At 37.7% G+C, this 21,550-nt stretch overlaps 1 protein-coding gene across 2 annotated transcripts in view; it reads right to left on the reverse strand.

The window, feature by feature from the left end:
* Window positions 1-261: 261 nt before the first annotated feature.
* CDK7 (cyclin dependent kinase 7) overlaps window positions 262-21,550 on the reverse strand; it is a 39,548-nt gene continuing 18,259 nt past the window's right edge. For both annotated transcript variants that reach the window (XM_070586838.1, XM_070586839.1), the window contains 5 exons: window positions 15,019-15,118; window positions 6,942-7,028; window positions 3,649-3,798; window positions 879-1,026; window positions 262-458 (listed from right to left, as the gene is read on the reverse strand). In XM_070586838.1, the coding sequence (XP_070442939.1) occupies window positions 430-458; window positions 879-1,026; window positions 3,649-3,798; window positions 6,942-7,028; window positions 15,019-15,118 (514 nt within the window). In that variant the 3' untranslated portion in view covers window positions 262-429. The remainder of the gene's footprint in view (window positions 459-878; window positions 1,027-3,648; window positions 3,799-6,941; window positions 7,029-15,018; window positions 15,119-21,550) is intronic.

Consider the following 21,550-nt stretch of genomic DNA (forward strand, 5'->3'; position numbering starts at 1 on the left):
GGAATGCTTTTTTCTGCTTTTCCTATTTAGTATATTAACATTTGTTAAGTCTCGGTAGTAGATATTTGCTACCTTACTACTACTGTTTTTCTATTTTTTAAATACTACCCCCACTACTACAAATTTGTGATGCTATATGGGCCAGATCATCAGAATAACTGATAATTATTTTTATTAAGGTCTCCTTAACACATTTTCAATTCTACATTTCAGAGAACTAAACTTATCTTTTGCACTGTAATCAGAAAAATCAGAATTAAGTTTGTTTTAAAATACATTTAATAAAAATAACCCAGTTTACATATTTTACATGTGTAGAATATTTACAAATTCCTTCTACAGCATTTACTTAATGTTTACTATTTTTCCAATATTTGCCTTTTTGACTATTTCCTTCAGTAGTAAGATACTGTCCAGTGTTCTCTGTAACTAAAAAATTAGTTTCTTGGGTAATCCTCCTAGGTGAAGAAAAAAAAAAAAATGAGGTGGTTTACATTCGATCTTATGGCAAGCTTGACCAGTCATTGCATTCCAACTACATTTATTTCACCTGCTTTGATTTTCCAGTAGCACTTGTTAAACATTAAGCATTCAGTGTACCAGTAGGAATTTATAAAGAGACTAGGTACACACTGATAGTTTTCCTAACTCTGAGGTATACTCAAAAGTGCCCATGTCCTTTTAAAGAGCATGATCTAAGTATTCTCAATGGAAGCAAATATAGCTAAAATACCACATTCTATCTACTTTATATAATCTAAATTTACAAACAGTAAATAGCTCAAAATCTCCATTTCTTAGCTGCCCCTCAGTCACTAGCTATGCATTAGCTATTTGGAGTTTTCTGAATTCATTTCTTACGAAAATGAGAGTTTTACCTTGTTCCAAGGCTTCTGTTCTCTTCCGTTTTGTTGCCACAGCTGGATTTGGCTGCTCCTTTAAAGTTTCCACTGGACAGTTTGGTCTTGGCAGCTGACATCCAGGTGTTGGCCCTGGCCGATTACTGAAATACTTAGTTTTCAAGGCCTTTTAAAAGAGAAGATACCAAAGAAAGGAAAGAGTATCTGAACTGTGTTTAAGAAAATCTAACCTCCAAAATTGTTGGCAGCATTAAAACTACTATGTGACTACCACTCTCCCAAAACAAAATTAATTTCAAATATTTGGATATGCAAATTACTACAAATAAACATCTAGCAGCCTAAGATTGGCTGATAATTCCATTTCCATAAGAAAAAGAAAAAGACACTTTTTAATTTTTCCACAATAAAATAGACTGTACTAAATATGAAATATCCTTAGTAAGGTATTATATATTCAGCTCTCTACACATTATGGGCTCTATAGTTCAAAACACAAAGAGAGAAAGTTGCTTAAAAAGAACTTCCAAGATTATGTGTCACAACCTCTATATGTATTCAAATTCCAAATCATGTAAATATAAATTCTTAAAAATAAAGCTTTTAAAAAGATGCAATAAGTTGGAAACAATGGATTTCAATTCAACAATCCAGTACAAATCAATAGAAATTTTACATAGAAGGACTTGCCCAAGGTTATTTCTATTTACTATCAGTCCAATGTTCCTAATACCATATTTTCTTCTGTCCAAAATTCCAACAAAAATAATTTTATTCTAAATGACAAATTTGTCAAGTTCATACTTTATTGGCATCATAGTACTATTTAATAGCCACGATAATTTAAGAAATGTCCTTTCAGATAATCCTCTTAGGAACAAAAAGAAGTCCATATAAACTTTTCAAGCAGTTCCCCCCTAACATCGTATTATTTGCAGTAATGATTTAAAGATTCCTTACTTCAAAAGAAGTGCATTTCTAACGTATTACTTCCAAATCAAAGCAGTTCCATAAGTAAATTAAGCTAATTCTAAGCTATACAGAGATCTAAGAAAGGAAGAAGATCTCATTTCAATTTTGAGATAGCCATGAGCCAATCCCATTTTTAAAAATTCATTATATCAAATACAACACAAATAAGTTTCACAACTGGAATTTTTTTTGCATGTTTTGAGTTTTACTATTAATGAAAATTTTCTAGATAATTTGATTTGGTCTCAAGTTTCTTATGATGGAGATAATGTGTGTATACGTATAGGTGAAAAGGTAACAATGAGTTACTTGTTTGAAATTAGAAGAGTAACTCTAATGGTAAAATATCTAGATGTAGGTATTAATGTAGCATGTACTGCTAAAAAGAGAAAGTTTATAGTAGAAAATGCATTAAACAATGATTTGGTAGTCTGTAATAAACTTAAGTGAAAAAGAATCCATTTTGTATCCTTGATGTATTGTGCATTAACGTGTTTTGTTAGATATGAAGACTTGGTGACATTTCATTTCAATCAGTCTCTTCCTGTATGAAGCCAAATTATTGTACTGTATTGTACTCTGCATTTCTCTGCCTCAATTTTAAGCGTTTGTGACTCTACCCTTTTTTGTTTGTGTGTTTTAAAATTTTTTATATTTTTATTTTTTTGGTGAGGAAGATTGGCCCTGAGCTAACATTTGTTGCCAATCTTCCTCTTTTTGCTTGAGGAAGACTGTCACTGAGCTAACAACTGTGCCAGTCTTCCTCTATTTTGTATATGGGTCACCACCACAGCATGGCTTTTGAGTGGTGTGTAAGGTCTGCACCTGGGATCCGAACCCACGAACCCCAGGCCGCCAAAGTGAAGTGCACGAACTTAACCACTACACCACCGGGCTGGCCTGTGGGCTTGTTTTTAAAACAAAGAAATTTTTTTTTTTCCAAATCTATGGGTCTTGGGGCTGGCCCAGTGGTGTAATGGTTAAGTTCACACGTTCCGCTTCGGTCGCCCAGGGTTCACAGGTTCAGATCCCCGGCACAGATACAGCACCACTCATCAAGCCACACTGTGGTGGCAGACCACATAAAATAGAGGAGGACTAGCACAGATGTTAGCTCAGGGCCAATCTTCCCTACCAAAAAAAAAAAGAAATCTGTGGGTTTTATATTTTTGTGTAAGATAACCTTTCCCCTTTCTTTTATAAGAGCAGATATTCTGGGTCTTCTAAATTTTTCTTGAGTTTGATTCTTACTTCGCTTAAACAACTGTCGGTTTCAGTGTTTGTTCTATTTAGAATAGCTTTCAATCTCTTATAAACACACAATTGTATTGGACTATAACATTTTCTCCCCACTATCACTTTTTGACTGTAACAATGACCAGCAGGCATATCTGGATTGCATTTTATGGCGGAAAAAAACAAAACGCTTTTGGCATTAAGCTTGGCACAAGATTTAAATTAATACATAAGAGTTTAATTGAAATATACCAGTATCTTAACAAATACAAAAACCTTATTTTTTCCTAAGTAAACTACTTGAAAACCAATTACAAAATAGATATATATTTATATGTTCCTAAGCAAGAATAAACTCTCCTGTAGTTGTGTGTGCATGATGCAATTTAATACCAGTCTGAACAGTGCTTATAGCTTAGAAAAATATAAAATTTGTTATTCCTTAAAACAAAACAAAAACACATCTTCCCAGTGTTTCAAGAATGTTACAAAATCTTATGAAATTCTATTTTTATTTTTATCAATGCTACAGTTAAGATTGTCCTCATATTTCCTAATATAAAAAGATACGCTGCAATACCTGTGTGGCTGTAATTCGAGTACACGGATTAAATAAGAATAAGCCTTGTATGAGGTCTAGCAAGTCGTCTCCTGCTGCAATGAAGATGTGCTGCAGTGGGATTCTAGGGAAACTCTTGAATGTCACGAAATCTGGAAGACTACACATGTCCTGTAAAAAATAGTTTTATAATTCAAACTTAAGTAAAGGATTGAAAGGGATCTAGATCTCAAATAAAGAAATAAAACTGTCATATGGCTGACATGATGATCTACATAGAAAATCCCAAGAAATCTACTTAAAAATTCCTAGAACTAGTGAGTAGAAAAAATCAATTGCAGTTCTATATACTATCAATGAACATGTGGACACTGAAATTAAAAATAATGCCATGTGGAATCACTCAAAAAGAAGAACGAAATAGTTGAAAATCTAACAAAAACATTTGTAGGATGCATATACTGAAAGCTACACAACACCAGTGAAATAAATCAATGCTCTAAATAAATGGCGAGACTTATCACGTTCACGGATTGAAAGATGCAATGTCATAAGATGTCAATTCTACTCAAATTGATATACAGGTTTAATGCAATTCTTACCAAAATTCTGGCAAAATTATTATATAGATACATTATTCTAAACTTTATATGAAAAGGCAAAGGAGCTAAAATAACTTTGAAAAAGTAGAAAAGGGGAAGGAATCAGCCTATCTGATTTCAAAACTTAATATGTAGCTACTTGAATTAAGACTGTGGTATTGGTGGAGGGACAGATACAGATTAATGGGACACAAGAGAGAACCTAGAAATAGACCCACACAAATATGCCCAACTGATTTTTGACAAAGGTACAAAGCAATTCAATGGAAAGAGAGTCTTTTCAACAAGTGGTGCTGGAGTAACTGGACATATACAGGCAAAAAAAATCACCCTTGACCTAAGTCTCACACCTCAAACAAAAATTAACTCAAAAAGGATCACAGACTTAAACGTAAAACTATGAAATTTCTAGGGAAAAAAACACAAGAAAATCATCAAGAAAATCTTTGGGTTAGGGAAAGAATTCTTTGACACCGAAAGCATGACTTATAAAAGGAAAAAGTTGATAAAACAGACTTGATCAAAATTAAAAACTTTAATTCTGGGAAGACTCTGTGAAGAGGATGAAAGGATAAACTACAGTGTGACAGAAAGTATTTGCAAACCGCACAGTAGCATACAACAAAGAACTAGTATCTACAATACATGAAGTGCTCTCAACACTCAGCCAAAAACCAAACAATCCAATTAAGAAATGGGGAAAATACACGAAAAGACATTTCATTAAAGATATAGAGATGGCAAATGAGCACATGAAAAGATCAACAGCATCAGTCATTAGGGAAGTAAAAATTAAAATCACAACGAGCTACTGCTAAACACCCATTGGAACGTCTAAAATAAAAAGGTGACATCACCAAATGCTGGAGCAGAGAAAATGGATTACTCATATACTGCTGGTGAGAATGTAAAATGGTACAGCCGCTCTAGGAAACAGTTTAGCAGTTCCTAAAACTAAACATGCAACTACCATATGACAAATAAAGACTTAATCTTACACAAAATCCTGTAGATGAAAGTTTACATAAGTTTTATTTGTAACAGCTGCAAACTGGAAACAACGCAGATGTCCTTCAATCAGTGAATGGTTAAACAAACTGTGGTCCATTCATTTCAGTCAGCAACAAAAAGGAATGAATTATTGATACATACAACAACCTAGATGAATCTCCAGAGAATGATGCTGAAGGTGAAAAAAGTCAATCCTGAAAGGTTACATATTATATGATTCCACTTATAAGGTTCTTGAAATGACAAAGTTATAGAAGCGGAGAACAGATTAGTGACTGCAAGGGGTTAGGGAGGAAGTGGGAGTGGAAAGAAAGTGGGTATGGCTAGAAAAGGGCAACATGAGGGATCTTTGTGGTGATGTCCTGTATGTTCACCGTGTCAATGTCAACACCCTGATTATGATATTGTACTAATTTTGCAAGATGTTACCACTGCGGGAAGCTGGGCAAAGGGTACAAGGGATACCTCTATTACTTATTGCGATTGCAGATAAATCTACAATAATCTCACAATAAGAAGTCTGATTTTAAAAAATTCAAAGGAAACATCAGTAAACAACTAATATTTAGAAAATCTTGTCAAAGAGAAAATTACAGAATAAATATCAGAAACATTGTTCTGAAGTCAGACAGACCCATACTGCAGTCCTAGCTCTGACACTGGGTGGCCTTGGGTAAATTAACCTCACTGAGCCTCAGTCATCTCATCTGCAAAATGCGAATCATCATACCTACTTAATAGGATTGTTGGGAGAATTACATATAATGTAATTTATTAAGCCTATCATTAATGGCATATAGTAAGTGTTTAACAAATGACAGCTATTAGGGCATGTTTTACATTTAGAACGTACAGCAAACTTTCAATGAGAAAGTTGAGGAAACAAGAGCACAAAAGAAACTCCTTAGACTTAATTTCAGCTTCAGATAATTTCATTACAGTTTTAACCAGAAGGTAGAATCTGATTAAAATTTCTCTTTTCTAGTATTTATTTATTACCCAGGAGATGGGGTTAAAATAAGAAGCAAAATCAAAAAGTCTACAATTTTAATTTAAGAATGAACAAGTGAGAATATTTTACTGAACTGTAATATATAAAATTTAGCAACTTAAATTGTAAATTTTACCACAGACTTAATATTTCTTTTTTGTAGACAATGTCATGGGTTAAAAATAATCATAATACATCTTAACTGTGTAACATTAACATGAAACATCTTAATTGTGTTAGTGAAAATTCTATAAATATACCTAAATCCATAAAGAAGATGTTGATAAGCAAGAAATAGCCATAAAATGACCTATTATGCAGCTGTTGAAAAGGTCAGTAACAAATATTAAGTAAAAAGAGCAAGTTGGTTGCAAAAAGAACTATATGGTGTGATCCCATTTTTGTTAAAGAACAAAGGACAGAAAATGCAACTCTGTATGTATGTGTTTGTGTATCTTCACAGCAACACCTTACACCAAATACACAGTGATTAAGCCTGGGATGGGAATCACTGGGACAGGGGAAAGGCTAATGTATATAGGAGGCTGGATGGTGTATCACAAGTTTAACTTTTTACCTTGTATATATTTTGCAATGAGTATACATTACTAGTAAATTAAGACAATGAACACATTTCTTTAAGTAATATTCATGTGACAGCACGATAAAGAATCCTAACTGAATTTTAAAGAAAATCTATGAAGGCTTACAGGCCACTGTTCCTCAGTTGGTGTGCCCAAAGTTTCAAATATTCTTGTTAGTTGATCAAGGTCTGAATCTCCTGGCAAAAAAGGAACCTGAAAAAAAGCAAGAGGCAGATATTTCAAGGTGGCTTGTGATAGCTATTAAATAAATAATACTATAAACTTAATAAGAAAAACTAAACTGTAACAAAAATTAAAATGCAGTCTGAGGTATGCTGGATGTGGCATTAGATCCTGGCATTGCTAACCAAATCAACAGCACCACACGGCCCATTTCATTCACTCCAAAACAGGTACCATGTAACAGGCACTGTGCTAAAACCTCGGCATTTACATGAGGGAACAAAACAGTCCCGTCTCCCCTGGGGTAGATGTGGCGAACAATGGTGATACAGGTAAAGGGGCATTTACAATGATATGTTCAGCGAGAGCATGGGATCCTAGCCCACATAGGAACAGCACCTAACCCGCACTAGGCAGGTCAGGGAAGGCTTCCTAGAGGAAGTGGCAGCGAAAGTCGATGGGTGAAGAAGAGTTGGTTAGAGGAAAAGTCTAAGATGGAACAAGAAAACTATTCTAGCAAAAGGGCAGGTGTAAAGGCTAGAAGGCAAGAGATCACATCTATATTCCAATCTTACTTAATTTCTTGGCAAATTCTTTCTCTGAAGAGGTATACTGGCAAACTTTAAAAGAGGATAAATAATTACAAGTTAAAAATTAGTAAGCTGATAAGAAATTATCAAAATCCTTGCTATACATAGACATTATTTTCCAATTCATTCTCAGACACCTACATAAATACATAAAAAATAAAAACAGTTTACTCTGTGAATAACAGAGGTATTCGGCACTGTTAAAGGCCCTGAAAAGGTTTACAGGCTTGCTGGGAAGACATGAGATTAAGTACCAGGTCTCCAACATTTTTATTACTGTGAACCTCTACCAGCAAAAAAAGCATCAAACTCTGCCAGGTATCAATTTATTCCAAATTCACCCTTTTTGCTGCTTCTGTGAAAATGGATCCTTTCAAAAACTCTTCCTTTGCCAACTGAAGCTTTATCAGTAGGGGATGCTGGAGAGACATTACAGCAAGAAGAGTTTTGCTTTCCGCTTCCAGTTTGCTTGCCCAAGCAGCCTCTCGCAGTACGCAGCTTCCCTGACACCAGCTTGCTGCCGAGTGGGCAGTTTCTCCAGTGTCCAGCTCCAGCTGTGCACAGAGGCCAGCAGCTTCCCTCTAGAACCCCCTCAAGACTCTACAAAGCAGAGTGCCTCCAAAGAAACGCTTCCCCCGAACAACTTTCCTCAGCACCCAAGAGGACAGATTTCCAATACGTTCCAGAGAGATTTCCAGCAAGTTCCACTAGCACAGTTCCACAGCAACTTCTCTGCCACCCAGTGAGCCACACTGTACCCTCTTCAACAAGATCCAGATCTCAGGCCTGGGGGTCATCTTCCTTGGGTTCTGTGTCTCAGTCCTAGAGGAAAAGGGTGGCTGCTCCTCACATCTGCTATTCCTACATTCTTTAGAGTTCTCTTTACTTTTTATTAGTCAAACCCTCACTATTCCAATCTCCTGTCATAGTAAATAATCTTTATATTAAACTTCCCACTTCAAATTAATGTGTGGTTTCTATTTTCTGATTGGATCTAGACAATATAACCCTTACATAAATCATATATTTATAACACTGTGCTATTATGTATATTAAATGTGCACCAAAAAATAGAAACTAGAAGGGATATTAACTAGCATTTCACAAATATTTTTAGACATGCTCACATTTTCTCCTTATACCTCAACGGATTATCTCCTCCTTTGCAGACCACCAATGTAAACTGTACTAGGAGGTCTGAAAAGAGGGACACTCACCATTATAACTTTAGCCTTGCAGGCAAGCTTGCAAATTTAATCAGATTTTAAGGATGAGTGTTTTGGTCTGATGTAAAAAATTTATATTAAAATGTGTTGCCTAATGTGTGAACTATGGATCCCAATTTGAATAAACCAACAATAAAAGATATTTATGAGAAAAATTGGGGAAATCTGAAAACAGACTGGGTATTTAACATTATAAAGGATTTACTCTTCATTTTTTTCAGATGATAATGGTACTGCAGTTATGATAAAAAGAAAAAAAATCCTAGGGGCTGGCCTTGTGGCCTAGTGGTTAAGTTCAGCACATTTCACTTTGGCAGCCCAGGTTTGCAGGTTCAGATCCCAGGCATGGACCTATACCACTCATGAGCCATGCTGTGGCAGCAACCCACATATAAAGTGGAGGAAGACTGGCAAAGATGTTAGTTCAGGGCTAATCTTCCTCAAGCAAAACAAGAGGAAGATTGGCCACAGATGTTAGCTGAGGGCTAGTCTTCCTCAGCAAAATAAAAATAAATAAATAAGTAAAAATCCTTATGTTTTAAAGAAATAGCAACATATGAATAAAATTCTATCTGAGATTTGTGGCAAAATAACATGGTGTGGGAAAATATTGATAAAGTAAGGTTGGCCAGGTGTTAAAAACTGTTGAAGCTGGTTGGTGGGTACACAGAGGCTGAGTTTATTACTCTCTCTGCTTTTGCATGTTTGAAAATACTAAATACTAAAAACATTTTTTTCCCCTAAAGGAAGACCTACTTTGGAACTAGAACTTAAGCTTTTAAAAAGTGTTTTATTTGTATGAAATTAATAAACACACTGATCACTGAATAGACTCATGATAAAAATTGGTCCTTTGACCCATCACCCCTCTCTCATTTATAACTATGTAATTTTTGTTCAGTGCAGATCTGATATTAAGTTTCCCTTCTTTTGCAGTAATTTGCTTTTCCTAGAGGGAATGATTTCCTAGCCCTCCTCCCTCAGCTCCTCCTACTGGCCCCCTTTGGTAACTTAGTTTCTACCTAAGGCTAAGATTCCACTCATTCAATATCATTTTCTACATGATCAAATCTATCAAAACCCATCAGTTTCATTGTTTTCCTAGAGACCTCGCCTGCTGGAGTCCTCACCCCACCTGCTACAATCTGAACTAGCTGCTCTCTAGCCCTGACATATACCTGTTTTCTCAGAACATTCCTTCACTATTTTTTTTTTTTTAAAGATTGGCACCTGAGCTAACAACTGTTGCCAATCTTCTTTCCCCCCTCCCACTCCTTCTTCTTCTCCCCAAACCCCCCAGTACACAGTTGTATATTCTAGTTGTGAGTGCCTCTGGTTGTGCTATGCGGGACGCCACCTCAGCATGGCCTGATGAGCAGTGCCATGTCTGCGCCCAGGATCCGAACCCTCGAAACTCTGGGCTGCCAAAGCAGAGTGCATGAACTTAAGCACTTGGCCATGGGGCCGGCCCCTCCTTCACTATTAAATGTGAATTCTGTTAGCCTCTTTTCTATGTTGAATTTCATGTTCCCTGGATCCCACGTCTCTCTTTTAATTTACTCTCATGTTACAGTAGAGTTCATCTTCCAATAACTTCCTAAGAAAGGAATTGGATGTAAAATTTTGGGGTAATAAATTGTATTTATTCTCACAGCTAATTGAAAATATGAATGGGCACAGAATTCTAGGTTGAAAATCATTTCCCCTCACAATGCGTTCTATTGTTTTCTAGGTTCAATGTTGCTGTTGAGAAGTGTGATGCCATTCTTTTCCCTAATTCTTTATTTTGGAATCTATGTGAGGTTTCTATGTTTTTCCTCTCTGAGGAAATAAAATCTTTTTCTTATCCCCTGAAATTACTCTGAAATTTCACAATGTGCCTTGGCATGAGTCTTCTTTCATTCACTGTATCGGATTTTCTGGCACTTTGAATCTATTCACATCCATCAACATCAGGATATTTTCTTGAGAATTTCCTACTCTATTTTCTTTATTCTCTTTTTGCTGTATTCTAGGATTAATCTGCTAATTTTCTTTTCTTTTCTCTACCACAGTCCATCTCTTTATGTTTTGATTCTATTTAACGAAAGAGGTCTTTAGCTTACTTTTCCAACCCTTCCACTGTTTTTGCTTGCTTTTAAGTTATCCTATTTGAAAACTTTCAAGTATCCCTGTTTCTTTGATTGTTCCTTTAGTAAAAGAGCATTGTGTTCTTGTTTCACAGATGCAGGATATTCTCTTAGTTCTCTGAAGACTCGGGGAGGGGGTGGATTTTCTTCTGCTACCTCATAGTTTCTATTTTTTCCAAGTGTCTTTTTCAGTTTGTTTCAGTCTGTCTTTCATATTGGACATTTTCATCAAATATATGATTGACGATGCCTGTCAATTCTCTGGTGATCCTTACATGTTGGAAGCATTCATTAAATATCTGAAGATCCTTGATAACTGTCTGCAGATCATTGGCTAACCATTCCTATTTCAGGGAAAGGTATTTAAAAAGCTGATTAAAACCATTATATCTATGAAGAGAGCTTGTCAACTCATGGGCTTTACTCTGGAAAGTTTGGGCAGGGAGTTTAATGCCAGTTATCTGTGGGTCTGTTCTCTGGGAAAATTCAGTCCTTCCAGTGAAGGCTACTCTAATCTTTCACCTGGGTTAAAATGAGCTATTACACTGGCTACCAAGGTTCTGGGAGCTGAGCAGGAAAATAAGTTGAAGATTTTACTGTTCAGTGTGCAGACTTTTATGTAATCAGCACGTTTTCACTCTGGCACTCACCCCCACCCTCCATTGTATCTAAGGATGGCCATTTCTGGAGATTCCTGCTTGAACTTCTTTGGAGAATACACCTTTCTCTGGTGGAGGGATAAGCTAGAGAGAAGCATGGTTGGGGGAAGGAAGTGATGTGGCTGTGTGTGGAACCTTGGTATTAATTGCTCCATATACAGATTTTTCAACCAACCCTTCTGTTTTTAGTCCTCCACCTCATTATCGTCATCAATGATCACAGGTACTTCTCATTACTAAACAACTCCAGGACTCTGTGTGCCAAACCACATTTGCCTCTAGTTGGCATCCTTTCCTGCAGGCTTTTAGCCATCTTCATTTCTGGCTTCCTATCTTCCGGCATAGTATTCTAGGCATCTCCTAGTTTCAAAGATGGCACTTGTGTTTGTTTCTTTTAGAGATGATTTCTGAGGGGGCAGATTTTTTTCCCTGCCATCTTTAAAATCCTTGAGATATAATTATCGCTTTATTTGAAATGTCTTCTTTGTATTAAGCATCAATACAATATTGACTAAGAAATCCAGTCATGTATGAACAGGTACTGGGTTCAGCATGTAACCCAAGACAGACAATTGTTTTTTTTTCTAGGGATTGATAACTATTTCTAATTTTCACTTAGTAATGTGAACGGCTAAAGTTAGGAATATGTATAAGCTCATATGGCAGGCAGCTCTTCTACACTCTCATTCTTAACAGCCAATGGTCTTACAGATTTTCATTTGTTAAATACAGAATATGGGTTAGTGGGCCATCCGTATTTAGTTAACACAACTGTACAAGACTTAAGTAAGATCCAGATATTATTGCAAACACAAACCTTACCAGAGGAAGAGCTTGTGCTTCTCATTATTTTCTTTTTCTTGCTCTGTAATAACTTCTTGGAGGATATTGGAATTTCACCAATACACTATTGTGACTAAGCATATGAATGAAAACTTTTTAGTTTTAGGAAAAAGAATCCAAATAATCCTAAACGGAAGAGAGGTACTGAGTTCAACAGTACTAAAATAAAGGAACCCAAGAGGGACTTCTCTCTGGTTCTTTTCACTAGGGCTCCACTCATGAAATCTCTTTTTAAATTGTGTTGAGATTCATCTTTAAAAAAAAATTGATATTGTAGAAATTTATTTTTCCTTTCTCATGTCTTTACAGGGAGGCAGGGATCACAAACCAAATATCAGAAAATCAGCAGATATTTCTTATGCAATTAGCATAATCAACAATATACTTCTTGAATAACTGGAACACTCTAGCCTCTAGCACTCCTGCGCATCCAAAAGTCTATGCAAAAACAACTGATGGAAGCTCTGTTCTGAGCTGATAGAGCCAAACTTAAGTATTGGAATGACAGAGAGCTGAAGTTCAGTCATATGCCAAGCCATTAGCTCTGGATCAGCTGAATGCAGTACGAGGAAGGCAGGCAGGTGCTGGTTAATCAAACCTTTGCATCTCCGCATCATCTCTAGAGAAGGCTCCGATGCAGGTCTGAAGGATGTCCAGTCACCTTACTGCAAGGCATAAAATGTCTTCCCAAACTATGGACTTCTTGTTTACAGACTAAAAGGTTATCTTTGAAACTGTCTAAACCAGATAAAGGCAGTTGCTCAGTAGGTAATATACAAGTTTAGATAGTCTATTAATCACTATCTGCCTCAAATCATGACTAAGAAACAAGAACATAAACAGATCATAAATTAAAAAGTACATTCGTGCTATTTAATGACATAGTACTGAACCTAAGTACTCATTAGTATAAATATTCTAGATTCCTTTTCATTTAACAATAACAGTGGATGTTCAGAAGGCAGATCAATTTGCTTTAAAAGTGATTTTAAAAATATTGATTACTTTGGTTCCATATAGGCTTACTTATTGTTGCACCTCTGTTTTCTAGTTTAAGTAGTTTTTAAACCTACTTTTATACAATTTACATAAAAGAAAAACAACACTTTTAAAAAGGTTGAATGCTTATACTAGCAAATTTTCTGACCTAGCCTGCTTTCGATCATTATCTGTTTGGACTGCAAGATCTCACCACAGATTCAGAACTGTGTGGACAGCATTTCCATGCATCATCTTTTCAAATAAGCACAGGGACAGTTTAAAACAGGAAATATTTTTCTTCAATTGTGCAGGACAAAAAATATGGCAAAACGGTAACAAGTCTTCACCCGTTAGGGCTGCCTGTCAATTTCTTCATAACCTTAATAATATTCCAGCAAGAATGCCAGTGGCTAACAAGACTCTAAGATTTCAACCAGGTCCACGATTTCTAACCCATCTTTTCTCACCTGCTCTCTCTCTCCACTCACCTTCTCAATGGAGTGATCAGTCATAACATTAGGGGATTTGGGATTTTGGGTTCTTTTCTTGGTCATGAATGGACTGTGCTTTTGGGAGTTGATAGATTCTCAAATGTAAACTTCTGGTAAACTTTGTGTTCTTCTGAGTAGCAGAGTTGTCATGCCAGCTGATTCACAGGGACCATTACTAGCACAGGGATTATTATATCATTTTCAAGCCAAATTGTTAGGGTTTCTTCTGCAAGCGCCTGGAGGGATAAGCTTCTCAAAATGATGTACAGAACTTACACTGAACTAAAAAAGACATTTAAGAAGGTAATTTTCTCTCTGGTGTACAGAAGCTATGTTCTGTGTTCAAGGAAATAAATAGCTGTATTTTTGTGTCTTGGGTTCACATTTCTTTAAACACATAGGCTTGAGGAGAGGGAGAGTAGGAGCTAGAATCTGGAACGTTGGGAGAAAAACTCCGATTCAGAAAATTTCCCCAATATTCCTTTGCCTTCATTGTTCAGAAGGGCTAAAATAAACTTCATAGCTAAAGAAAAGTTTCCAAGTCAGCAACTTTCTCTCCAGTGAGGGCAGAGAGAGGATGTTTTACTGAAGACAGTCTTAGAGAAATGCTATAGGACCACCATATCTGCCCTGCTTGAAGGGAACTAAAAAGATCCTCTCACTCGAGGTTTAAAGTTATAGAGAGTTGCAGTTGCAGTGGTTGGTATTACAACATCTCTTAAAGTGTACTTTTAAACAGTCCCAAACAAAAAAGTCCCAGGAATACAGAAGTTCATCCTAACATCTTTAGTTATTGTAGAGATATTACCATATTACAACCCAATGAAGACTTTATTATAGTTATATTTCAGGACATAGCAATGATCTACAATAAAACATTTACTGTCCTAAATGGGAGGTTTTCTCATCTCACATTAGCATTAATAAAAAGGTTGCATTGGGGGAAATGTTTTGTTTGTTTAACTGGGCTGTTTCTTGGCTTTTTGTTGTAAGGATGGTGCTCCTCTCTGGGAATTCTCTCTGGGAAGATGATTCTTACACAAATTTTAAGAACAAAGACCTGTAACAATATTGAAGTGTGTACAGCAATTCAAGACTTACCCTTAGAAGCAACTCTGCTAATATACAGCCAACAGCCCACATGTCCACACCTACACCATACATTCTAGCTCCAAATAATAACTCAGGGGCCCGATACCACCTGAAGAACAAAAACAAACATTGTCACTTTAGAATGGAATTATGAAAGTATTTCTTAGAGAAAACCACTCAGCAAAACATGACCCTACTGATGAAATTCACTTTTATAGATACATTAACTCAAGAAAAATTGGCTATAACCCCAAGTAGTTCCACATTGCTGCCAGAAACTTACAGACATCCTTGGGCCAATCACTCTCCCGCGCTTTTAGATGATTAACATCTTCTTTCAACTGAAACCCTCAACACCACCCCCTCTTCTCAGCTCATGACCTTGCTCCCTATTTCACCTTTAGAAAAAATGCAAGTAATGAAAAGAAATTTCTACAGACTCTCCTACAGTCATTTGTACTCACACAACCTGCCTTCCCATCTGCAACACAGGTGAACTACCCTTGACTGTTCTTAAAGCCAATCCCTCAACTTGGGCACTAGATACCATGCTTCCTTCCCTATTTCGAAGGATACTGCTCCTCTATTTCTCTCTTCTTTCTCCTACATCAACTTTTTAGTCTTTACTAGACTTTCACTATCAATGTACAAACATATCATTATTTCTCTGGCCTCAAAAAATAACCTGAAAAACAAAGAAATGAACAACAAAAACTTCTTTGGACCATACTTCCCCTAACAGCTACCTCCTCATTCTCTGGTTAGGCTCTTTACGTTCTTACTGTCTCCAATTCCTCTCCTCTCATCCTCTTCAACCCTCTTCAATCATACTTTCATCCCACCATTCCATCAAAACTCCTCTTCTCTCAAGGTTATGAATGATGTCCACATGACTAACCTAATTGTCAATTCTCAGTCCTCATTTTAATTCAACCTTTTAGTAACATTTGATTTGCAAGAAGAGAAAATATGAGAAATTGGTAGATGAAAACCACTGGTACACAACACTCTTGTATGTGGGTCCCTATTTTCCTGAGTTCCAAGAGTTCCTGAATAACGGGCTTAATCTTTCCAGCAATTACATAAATAACTACTTATGTCGCTTACTTCTACTCAGGGCTCAGGTGATTGATACTCAATGAGATCTACAGGCATACCTCATTTTATTGTGCACAGATATTGCCATTTTACACAAATTGAAGGTTTGTGGCAACCCTCCATGGAGCAAGCCTATCAGCGCCATTTACCCAACAGCATTTGCTCACTTCATGTCTCTGTGTCGCGTTTTGGTAATTTCACTATATTTCAAACTTTTTCATTATTATTTGTTATGGTGATCTGTCATGAGTCATCATTGATATTACTATTGTAATTGTTTTGGGGCACCATGAACCATGCCCAAAAAGACAATAAACTAAATTGATAATGTTGTGAGTGTTCTGACTGCTCCACCGACAAGTCCCTCCCCCATCTTCCTTCCTCCCCCTCCTCAGGCCACTCTATTCCCCGAGACATGATAATATTGAAATTAGGCCAATTAATAACCCTAACATGGCTTCTAAGTGTTCAAGTGAAAGGAAGAGTCACACGTCTCTCACTTTAAATCAAAAGCTGGAAATGATTAAGCTTAGTAAGGAAGGTATGTCAACAGCCATTACAGGACAAAAGCTAGGCCTCTTCCATCAGTTAACCCAGTTGTGATGGCAAAGGAAAAGTTCTTGGAGGGAATCAAAAGTGCTATTCCAGTGGCCACATCAATTATTTAAGAAAGTGAAACAGCCTTACTGCTGACATGGAGAAAGTTTTAGTGGTCTGGATAGAAGATCAAACCAGCCACAACATTCCCTTAAACCAAAGCCTAATCCACAGCAAGGCCCTAACTCTCTTCAATTCTGTGAAGGCTGAGACAGGTAAAAAAGCTACAGAAGAAAAGTTAAAAGCTAACAGAAGTTGGTTCATGAGGTTTAAGGAAACCAGCTGTCTCAATAACATAAGAGTGCAAGGTGTTGGGGCTGGTCCTGTGGCCGAGTGAAGTTTGCACGGTCCACTTCGGCAGCCCAGGGTTTCGCTGGTTTGGATCCTGGGTGGGGACATGGCACCGCTCATCAGGCCACGTTGAGGCAGCGTCCCACATGCCACAACTAGAAGGACCCACAACTAAAATATACAACTATGTACTGGGTGGACTTGGGGAGAAAAAGCAGGAAAAAAAAAAAGAAGATTGGCAACAGTTGTTAGCTCAGGTGCCAATCTTTAAAAAAAAAAAAAAGGAGTGCAAGGTGAAGCAGCAAGTGCTGCTGTAGAAGCTGCAGCAAGTTATCCAGAAGATCCAGCTAAGGTAATTACTGGAGGTAGCTACACTAAATAATAGATTTTTAACGTAGACAAAACAGCCTTCTATTGGAAGAAGATGCCAACAGAAGACTTTCCCAGCTACAGAGAAGTCAGTGTCTAGCTTCAAACCTTCAAAGCTTCAAAGGACAGGCTGATTCCCCTCTTAGGGGCTAATGCAGCAGGTGACTTTAAGTTGAAGCCAATGCTCATTTACCATTCTGAAAATCCTAGGACCCTAAAGAATTATGCTAAACCTACTCTGCCTATGTTCAATAAATGGAGCAACAGAGCCTAAATGAAGGCACATCTGATTACAACACAGTTTACTGAATACTTCACGTCTACTGTTGAGACCTACTGCTCAGAAAAAAAAGATTCCTTTCAAAATATTACTGCTTATTAACACTGCACTTGATCACCCAGGAGCTCTGGTGGAGATGTACAATGTGATTACTGTTGTTTACATGCCCCCCCAAAACATCCATTCTATAGCCTATGGATCAAGAAGTAATTTTGAATTTCAAGTCTTATTGCTTACAAAATACATTTCATAAGGCTATAGCTTCCACAGATACTCATTCTTCTGAAAGATCTGCACAAAGTAAATTGAAAACCTTCTGGAAAGGATTCACCATTCTAGATGCCATTAAAAACACTCATGGTGGAAGACAGCCCCATGGCCTAGTGGTTAAGTTCAGGGCATTCCACTTCAGTGGCCTGAGTTTGGTTCCCAGGCACAGACCTACACCACATGGCAGTGGCCATACTGTGGTGGCGACTCACATACACAACAGAGGCAGACTGGCACAGATATTAGCTCAGGACAAATCTTCCTCAGCAAAAAAAAGAAAAACAAAACCACTCGTGATTCATGACTCTCAAGAGGTCAAAATATCAACATTAGAGGAGTGACAACAACATCATGGAGGAGTGAGTTGTTCCCTTGGTCTCTCCCCTTTAAGTTACAACTAAATGGACATTCATTAACCAGCAGAGGATTCCCTGCACAGCACAACAGGACTCCTGTGAGATCCATGCAGCTATACATCTTAAGGTGGGCGGACTGGATCCCAAGGAGGCAGTGGAACTAACTAAGTAGACGGACGCTGCCCCCTCCCAGGCAGCAGCTAACCACTTCATGCTTCCTCACATAGCAGCCATGCATCACTGTAAGAGGAGGTGGGGACAGCCCATCCTGCCCAAATGCTTTCAGGGTTGCAGCCCAGCCCATAGGAGCACCCAATGTGCTGCAGCAGCCCTATCCAAAGGAACACTATGCACTGAGTGGCAGTGGCTCAGCCACTACATGGGCACCCCTCCCTGCTAGTGCAGCACAGACAAGGTACCCCGCCCACTCAGACAATGCCTGACATGCGGACACAGCAGCTTAAGGGATCCACAGACTGATGGCTCAGCCTCTGCGAGGGTGTCCCCCACCCTTACTGCAGCACAGGAAAGAAGGTGCCCCACCCACTAAGGCGCACCCAGATGCGGAACACAGCAGCCCAAAGGATCGACCAAGTGGTTAGCTCAGCCCCGACGTAGGTGCACCTCCTGCATAGGGTGCAGCAGTCCAGCTGGGCCCCTGTCAAATACAGAGGCTCCGCCTACAGTACCTGGCCTGCTCACCCAAAGCAGAGGTCCTGCCCACCTGAGGACAACTTGCAGAGTAACTGAGGGCAACCTGCAGAGTGGCTGCAGCCAGCAAGGGCAAATTTCGAGTAGCCCTACAAGCACAACTCCAAGCAGACAGGGCCAGATCAGAAAACACAGCTCCTGCCTGCCCTCTAGCAGTGGAAGGTGGAACCTGAGACCTGATACTACCACAAATGCAGCAGCAAAGGATTACTTCATGAAACACCATAAAGAAATACATTAACACTTCAGAGCAGAAGGAAAATGACAACCTTCCAGAAACCAATCCTGAACACACAATATTTACAATTAGATAATATTTACAATTAGATATTTACAATCTAAATGACAGAGAATTCAAAATAGTTATCATAAAGAAACTCAACAGATTACAAGAAAACTCAGAAAGACAGTTCAATGAGCTCAGGAATAAAATTAATGAGCAGAAGGAATACTTCACCAAAGAGGTTGAAGCTATCAAAAAAACCCAAACAGAAATTCTGGATATGAAGAACACAATCAATGAGACAAAAAAATAATCTAGAAACCATAAAAAATAAACCTGATGTTATAGAGGACAGAATTAGTGATTCAGACAATAGAAATAAGAAATGCTTCAGGTGGAGGAGGACAAACAACTAAGATTTTTAAAAAATGAAGAAGTTCTTTGAGAAATATCCAACTCAATTAGGAAAAGCAACACAAGAATTATTGGTATTGCAGTGGGAGAAGAGAGGGAGAAAGGAGCAGAGAGCTTATTCGAAGAAATAATAGCTGAGAACTTCCCAAACCTGGGGAAGCAACTGGACTTACAAGTACATGAAAATAGAACTCCTAATTACATCAATGCAAAAGACCTCCAAGGCATATACTATCAAAACTGGCAAAAGTCAATGAGAAAGAAAAAATATTAAGGGCAGCAAGGCAGAAGAAAATAACCCACAAAGGAACCCCTCAGGACTACAGCGGATTTCTCTGCAGAAACCTTACAGGCCAGGAGAGACTGGAATGATATATTCAAAATACTGAAAGACAACAACTTTCAGCCAAGAATACTCTATCCAACAGAACTATCCTTCAGATATGATGGATAAATAAAAGCTTTCCCAGATAAACAAAAGCTGAGGGACTTCATCCCACCAGACCTACTTTTACAGGAAATGATGAAGGAAACCCTCCTACTGGTAAAAAAAAAAAAAAAAAAGGCAAAGGCTTACATAATCTTAAGCAAGGAAATAGATACATAGAGAGAGCAGAAAATCACAGCTCTATATCAGAACAGGTCAGTCATAGACCACTATAACATAAAAGACAAAGGGAAGAAAAATATCAAAAATAATTATAAACTCTTCAATTTAGTCACAACACAGAAAAGAACAATTTGTGAGAAAAATAACTCAGAAAGAGAAGATGAAAGGAATGGAACCTCCTTAGGCTAATGGAGATAAGAGGCTTCCAGAAAATGGACTATCTCGTTTATGAGATCTTTTATGCAAATCTCATGGTGAACAGAAAACAAAGAATCAGAGCGGGGCCAGCCCAGTGGTGTAGTGGTTAAGTTCATGCACCTCGCTTCACTGGCCCAGGGTTCACTAGTTTGGATCCTGGGCATGGACCTAGGACCACTCGTCAAGCCATGATGAGGCAGCGTCCTACATAGAAGAACCAGAAGGACCTACAACTAGGATATACAACTATGAACCGGGGCACTTGGGAAAAAAATTTTAAAAAGAAAAAGAGGAAGATTGGCAATACATGTTAACTGAGGGCCAATCTTCCTCATTGAAAAAAAAAAAAAGCATAAAAATTTGGAGTAGACACACAAATCATAACTAAAGAGAAAACCACCAAACTGAAATCACAGTCAGAAATACAAGGGAAGGGAAATAACGGAAATACAGAACTGGAAAACAATACATAAAAAGTCAGTATTAATCCCTCATATAACAGTAATTGCTGTAAATGTAAATGGATTGAATTCTCCAATCAAAAGACTACAAAGTGGCTGGATGGATAAAAACAAGGATGCAACAATACGCTGCTTCCAAGAAACACATCTCAGATCTAAAGACATACAAAGGCTCAAAGTGAAGGGATGGAAGATGATACTCCAACCTAACAGCAAGCAAAAGAAAGTAAGTGTTGCCATACTTATATCAGACAAAGCAGACTTCAAGATAAAAAAAAGTCAGTGAGAGACAAAAAGGGGCAGTATATAATGATAAAAGGGACATTCCTCCAAGAGGACATAACCCTTATAAATATATATGCACCTAACAGAGGAACACCAAAGTACACAAAGCAACTACTAACAGACCTAAAAGGAGAAATTAACAGCAACATATTAACAGTAGAAGCCCTCAACACCCTACTTACATCAATGGATAGATCAGTGAGACAGAAAGTCAACAAGGAAATACTGGATTTACATGAAACATGCGAGGAGATGGACTTAATACATATATATAGACTATCCTATCCAAAAATAGCCAAATACACATTCTTCCCAAGTGCACATGAAACCTTCTCAAAGACAGATCATATGTTGGGAACAAGGCAAGCCTCAAGAAAT

This window comes from Equus przewalskii, chromosome 20 (genome assembly GCF_037783145.1).
Source record: "Equus przewalskii isolate Varuska chromosome 20, EquPr2, whole genome shotgun sequence".
In the NCBI taxonomy this organism is placed as follows: domain Eukaryota; kingdom Metazoa; phylum Chordata; class Mammalia; order Perissodactyla; family Equidae; genus Equus; species Equus przewalskii.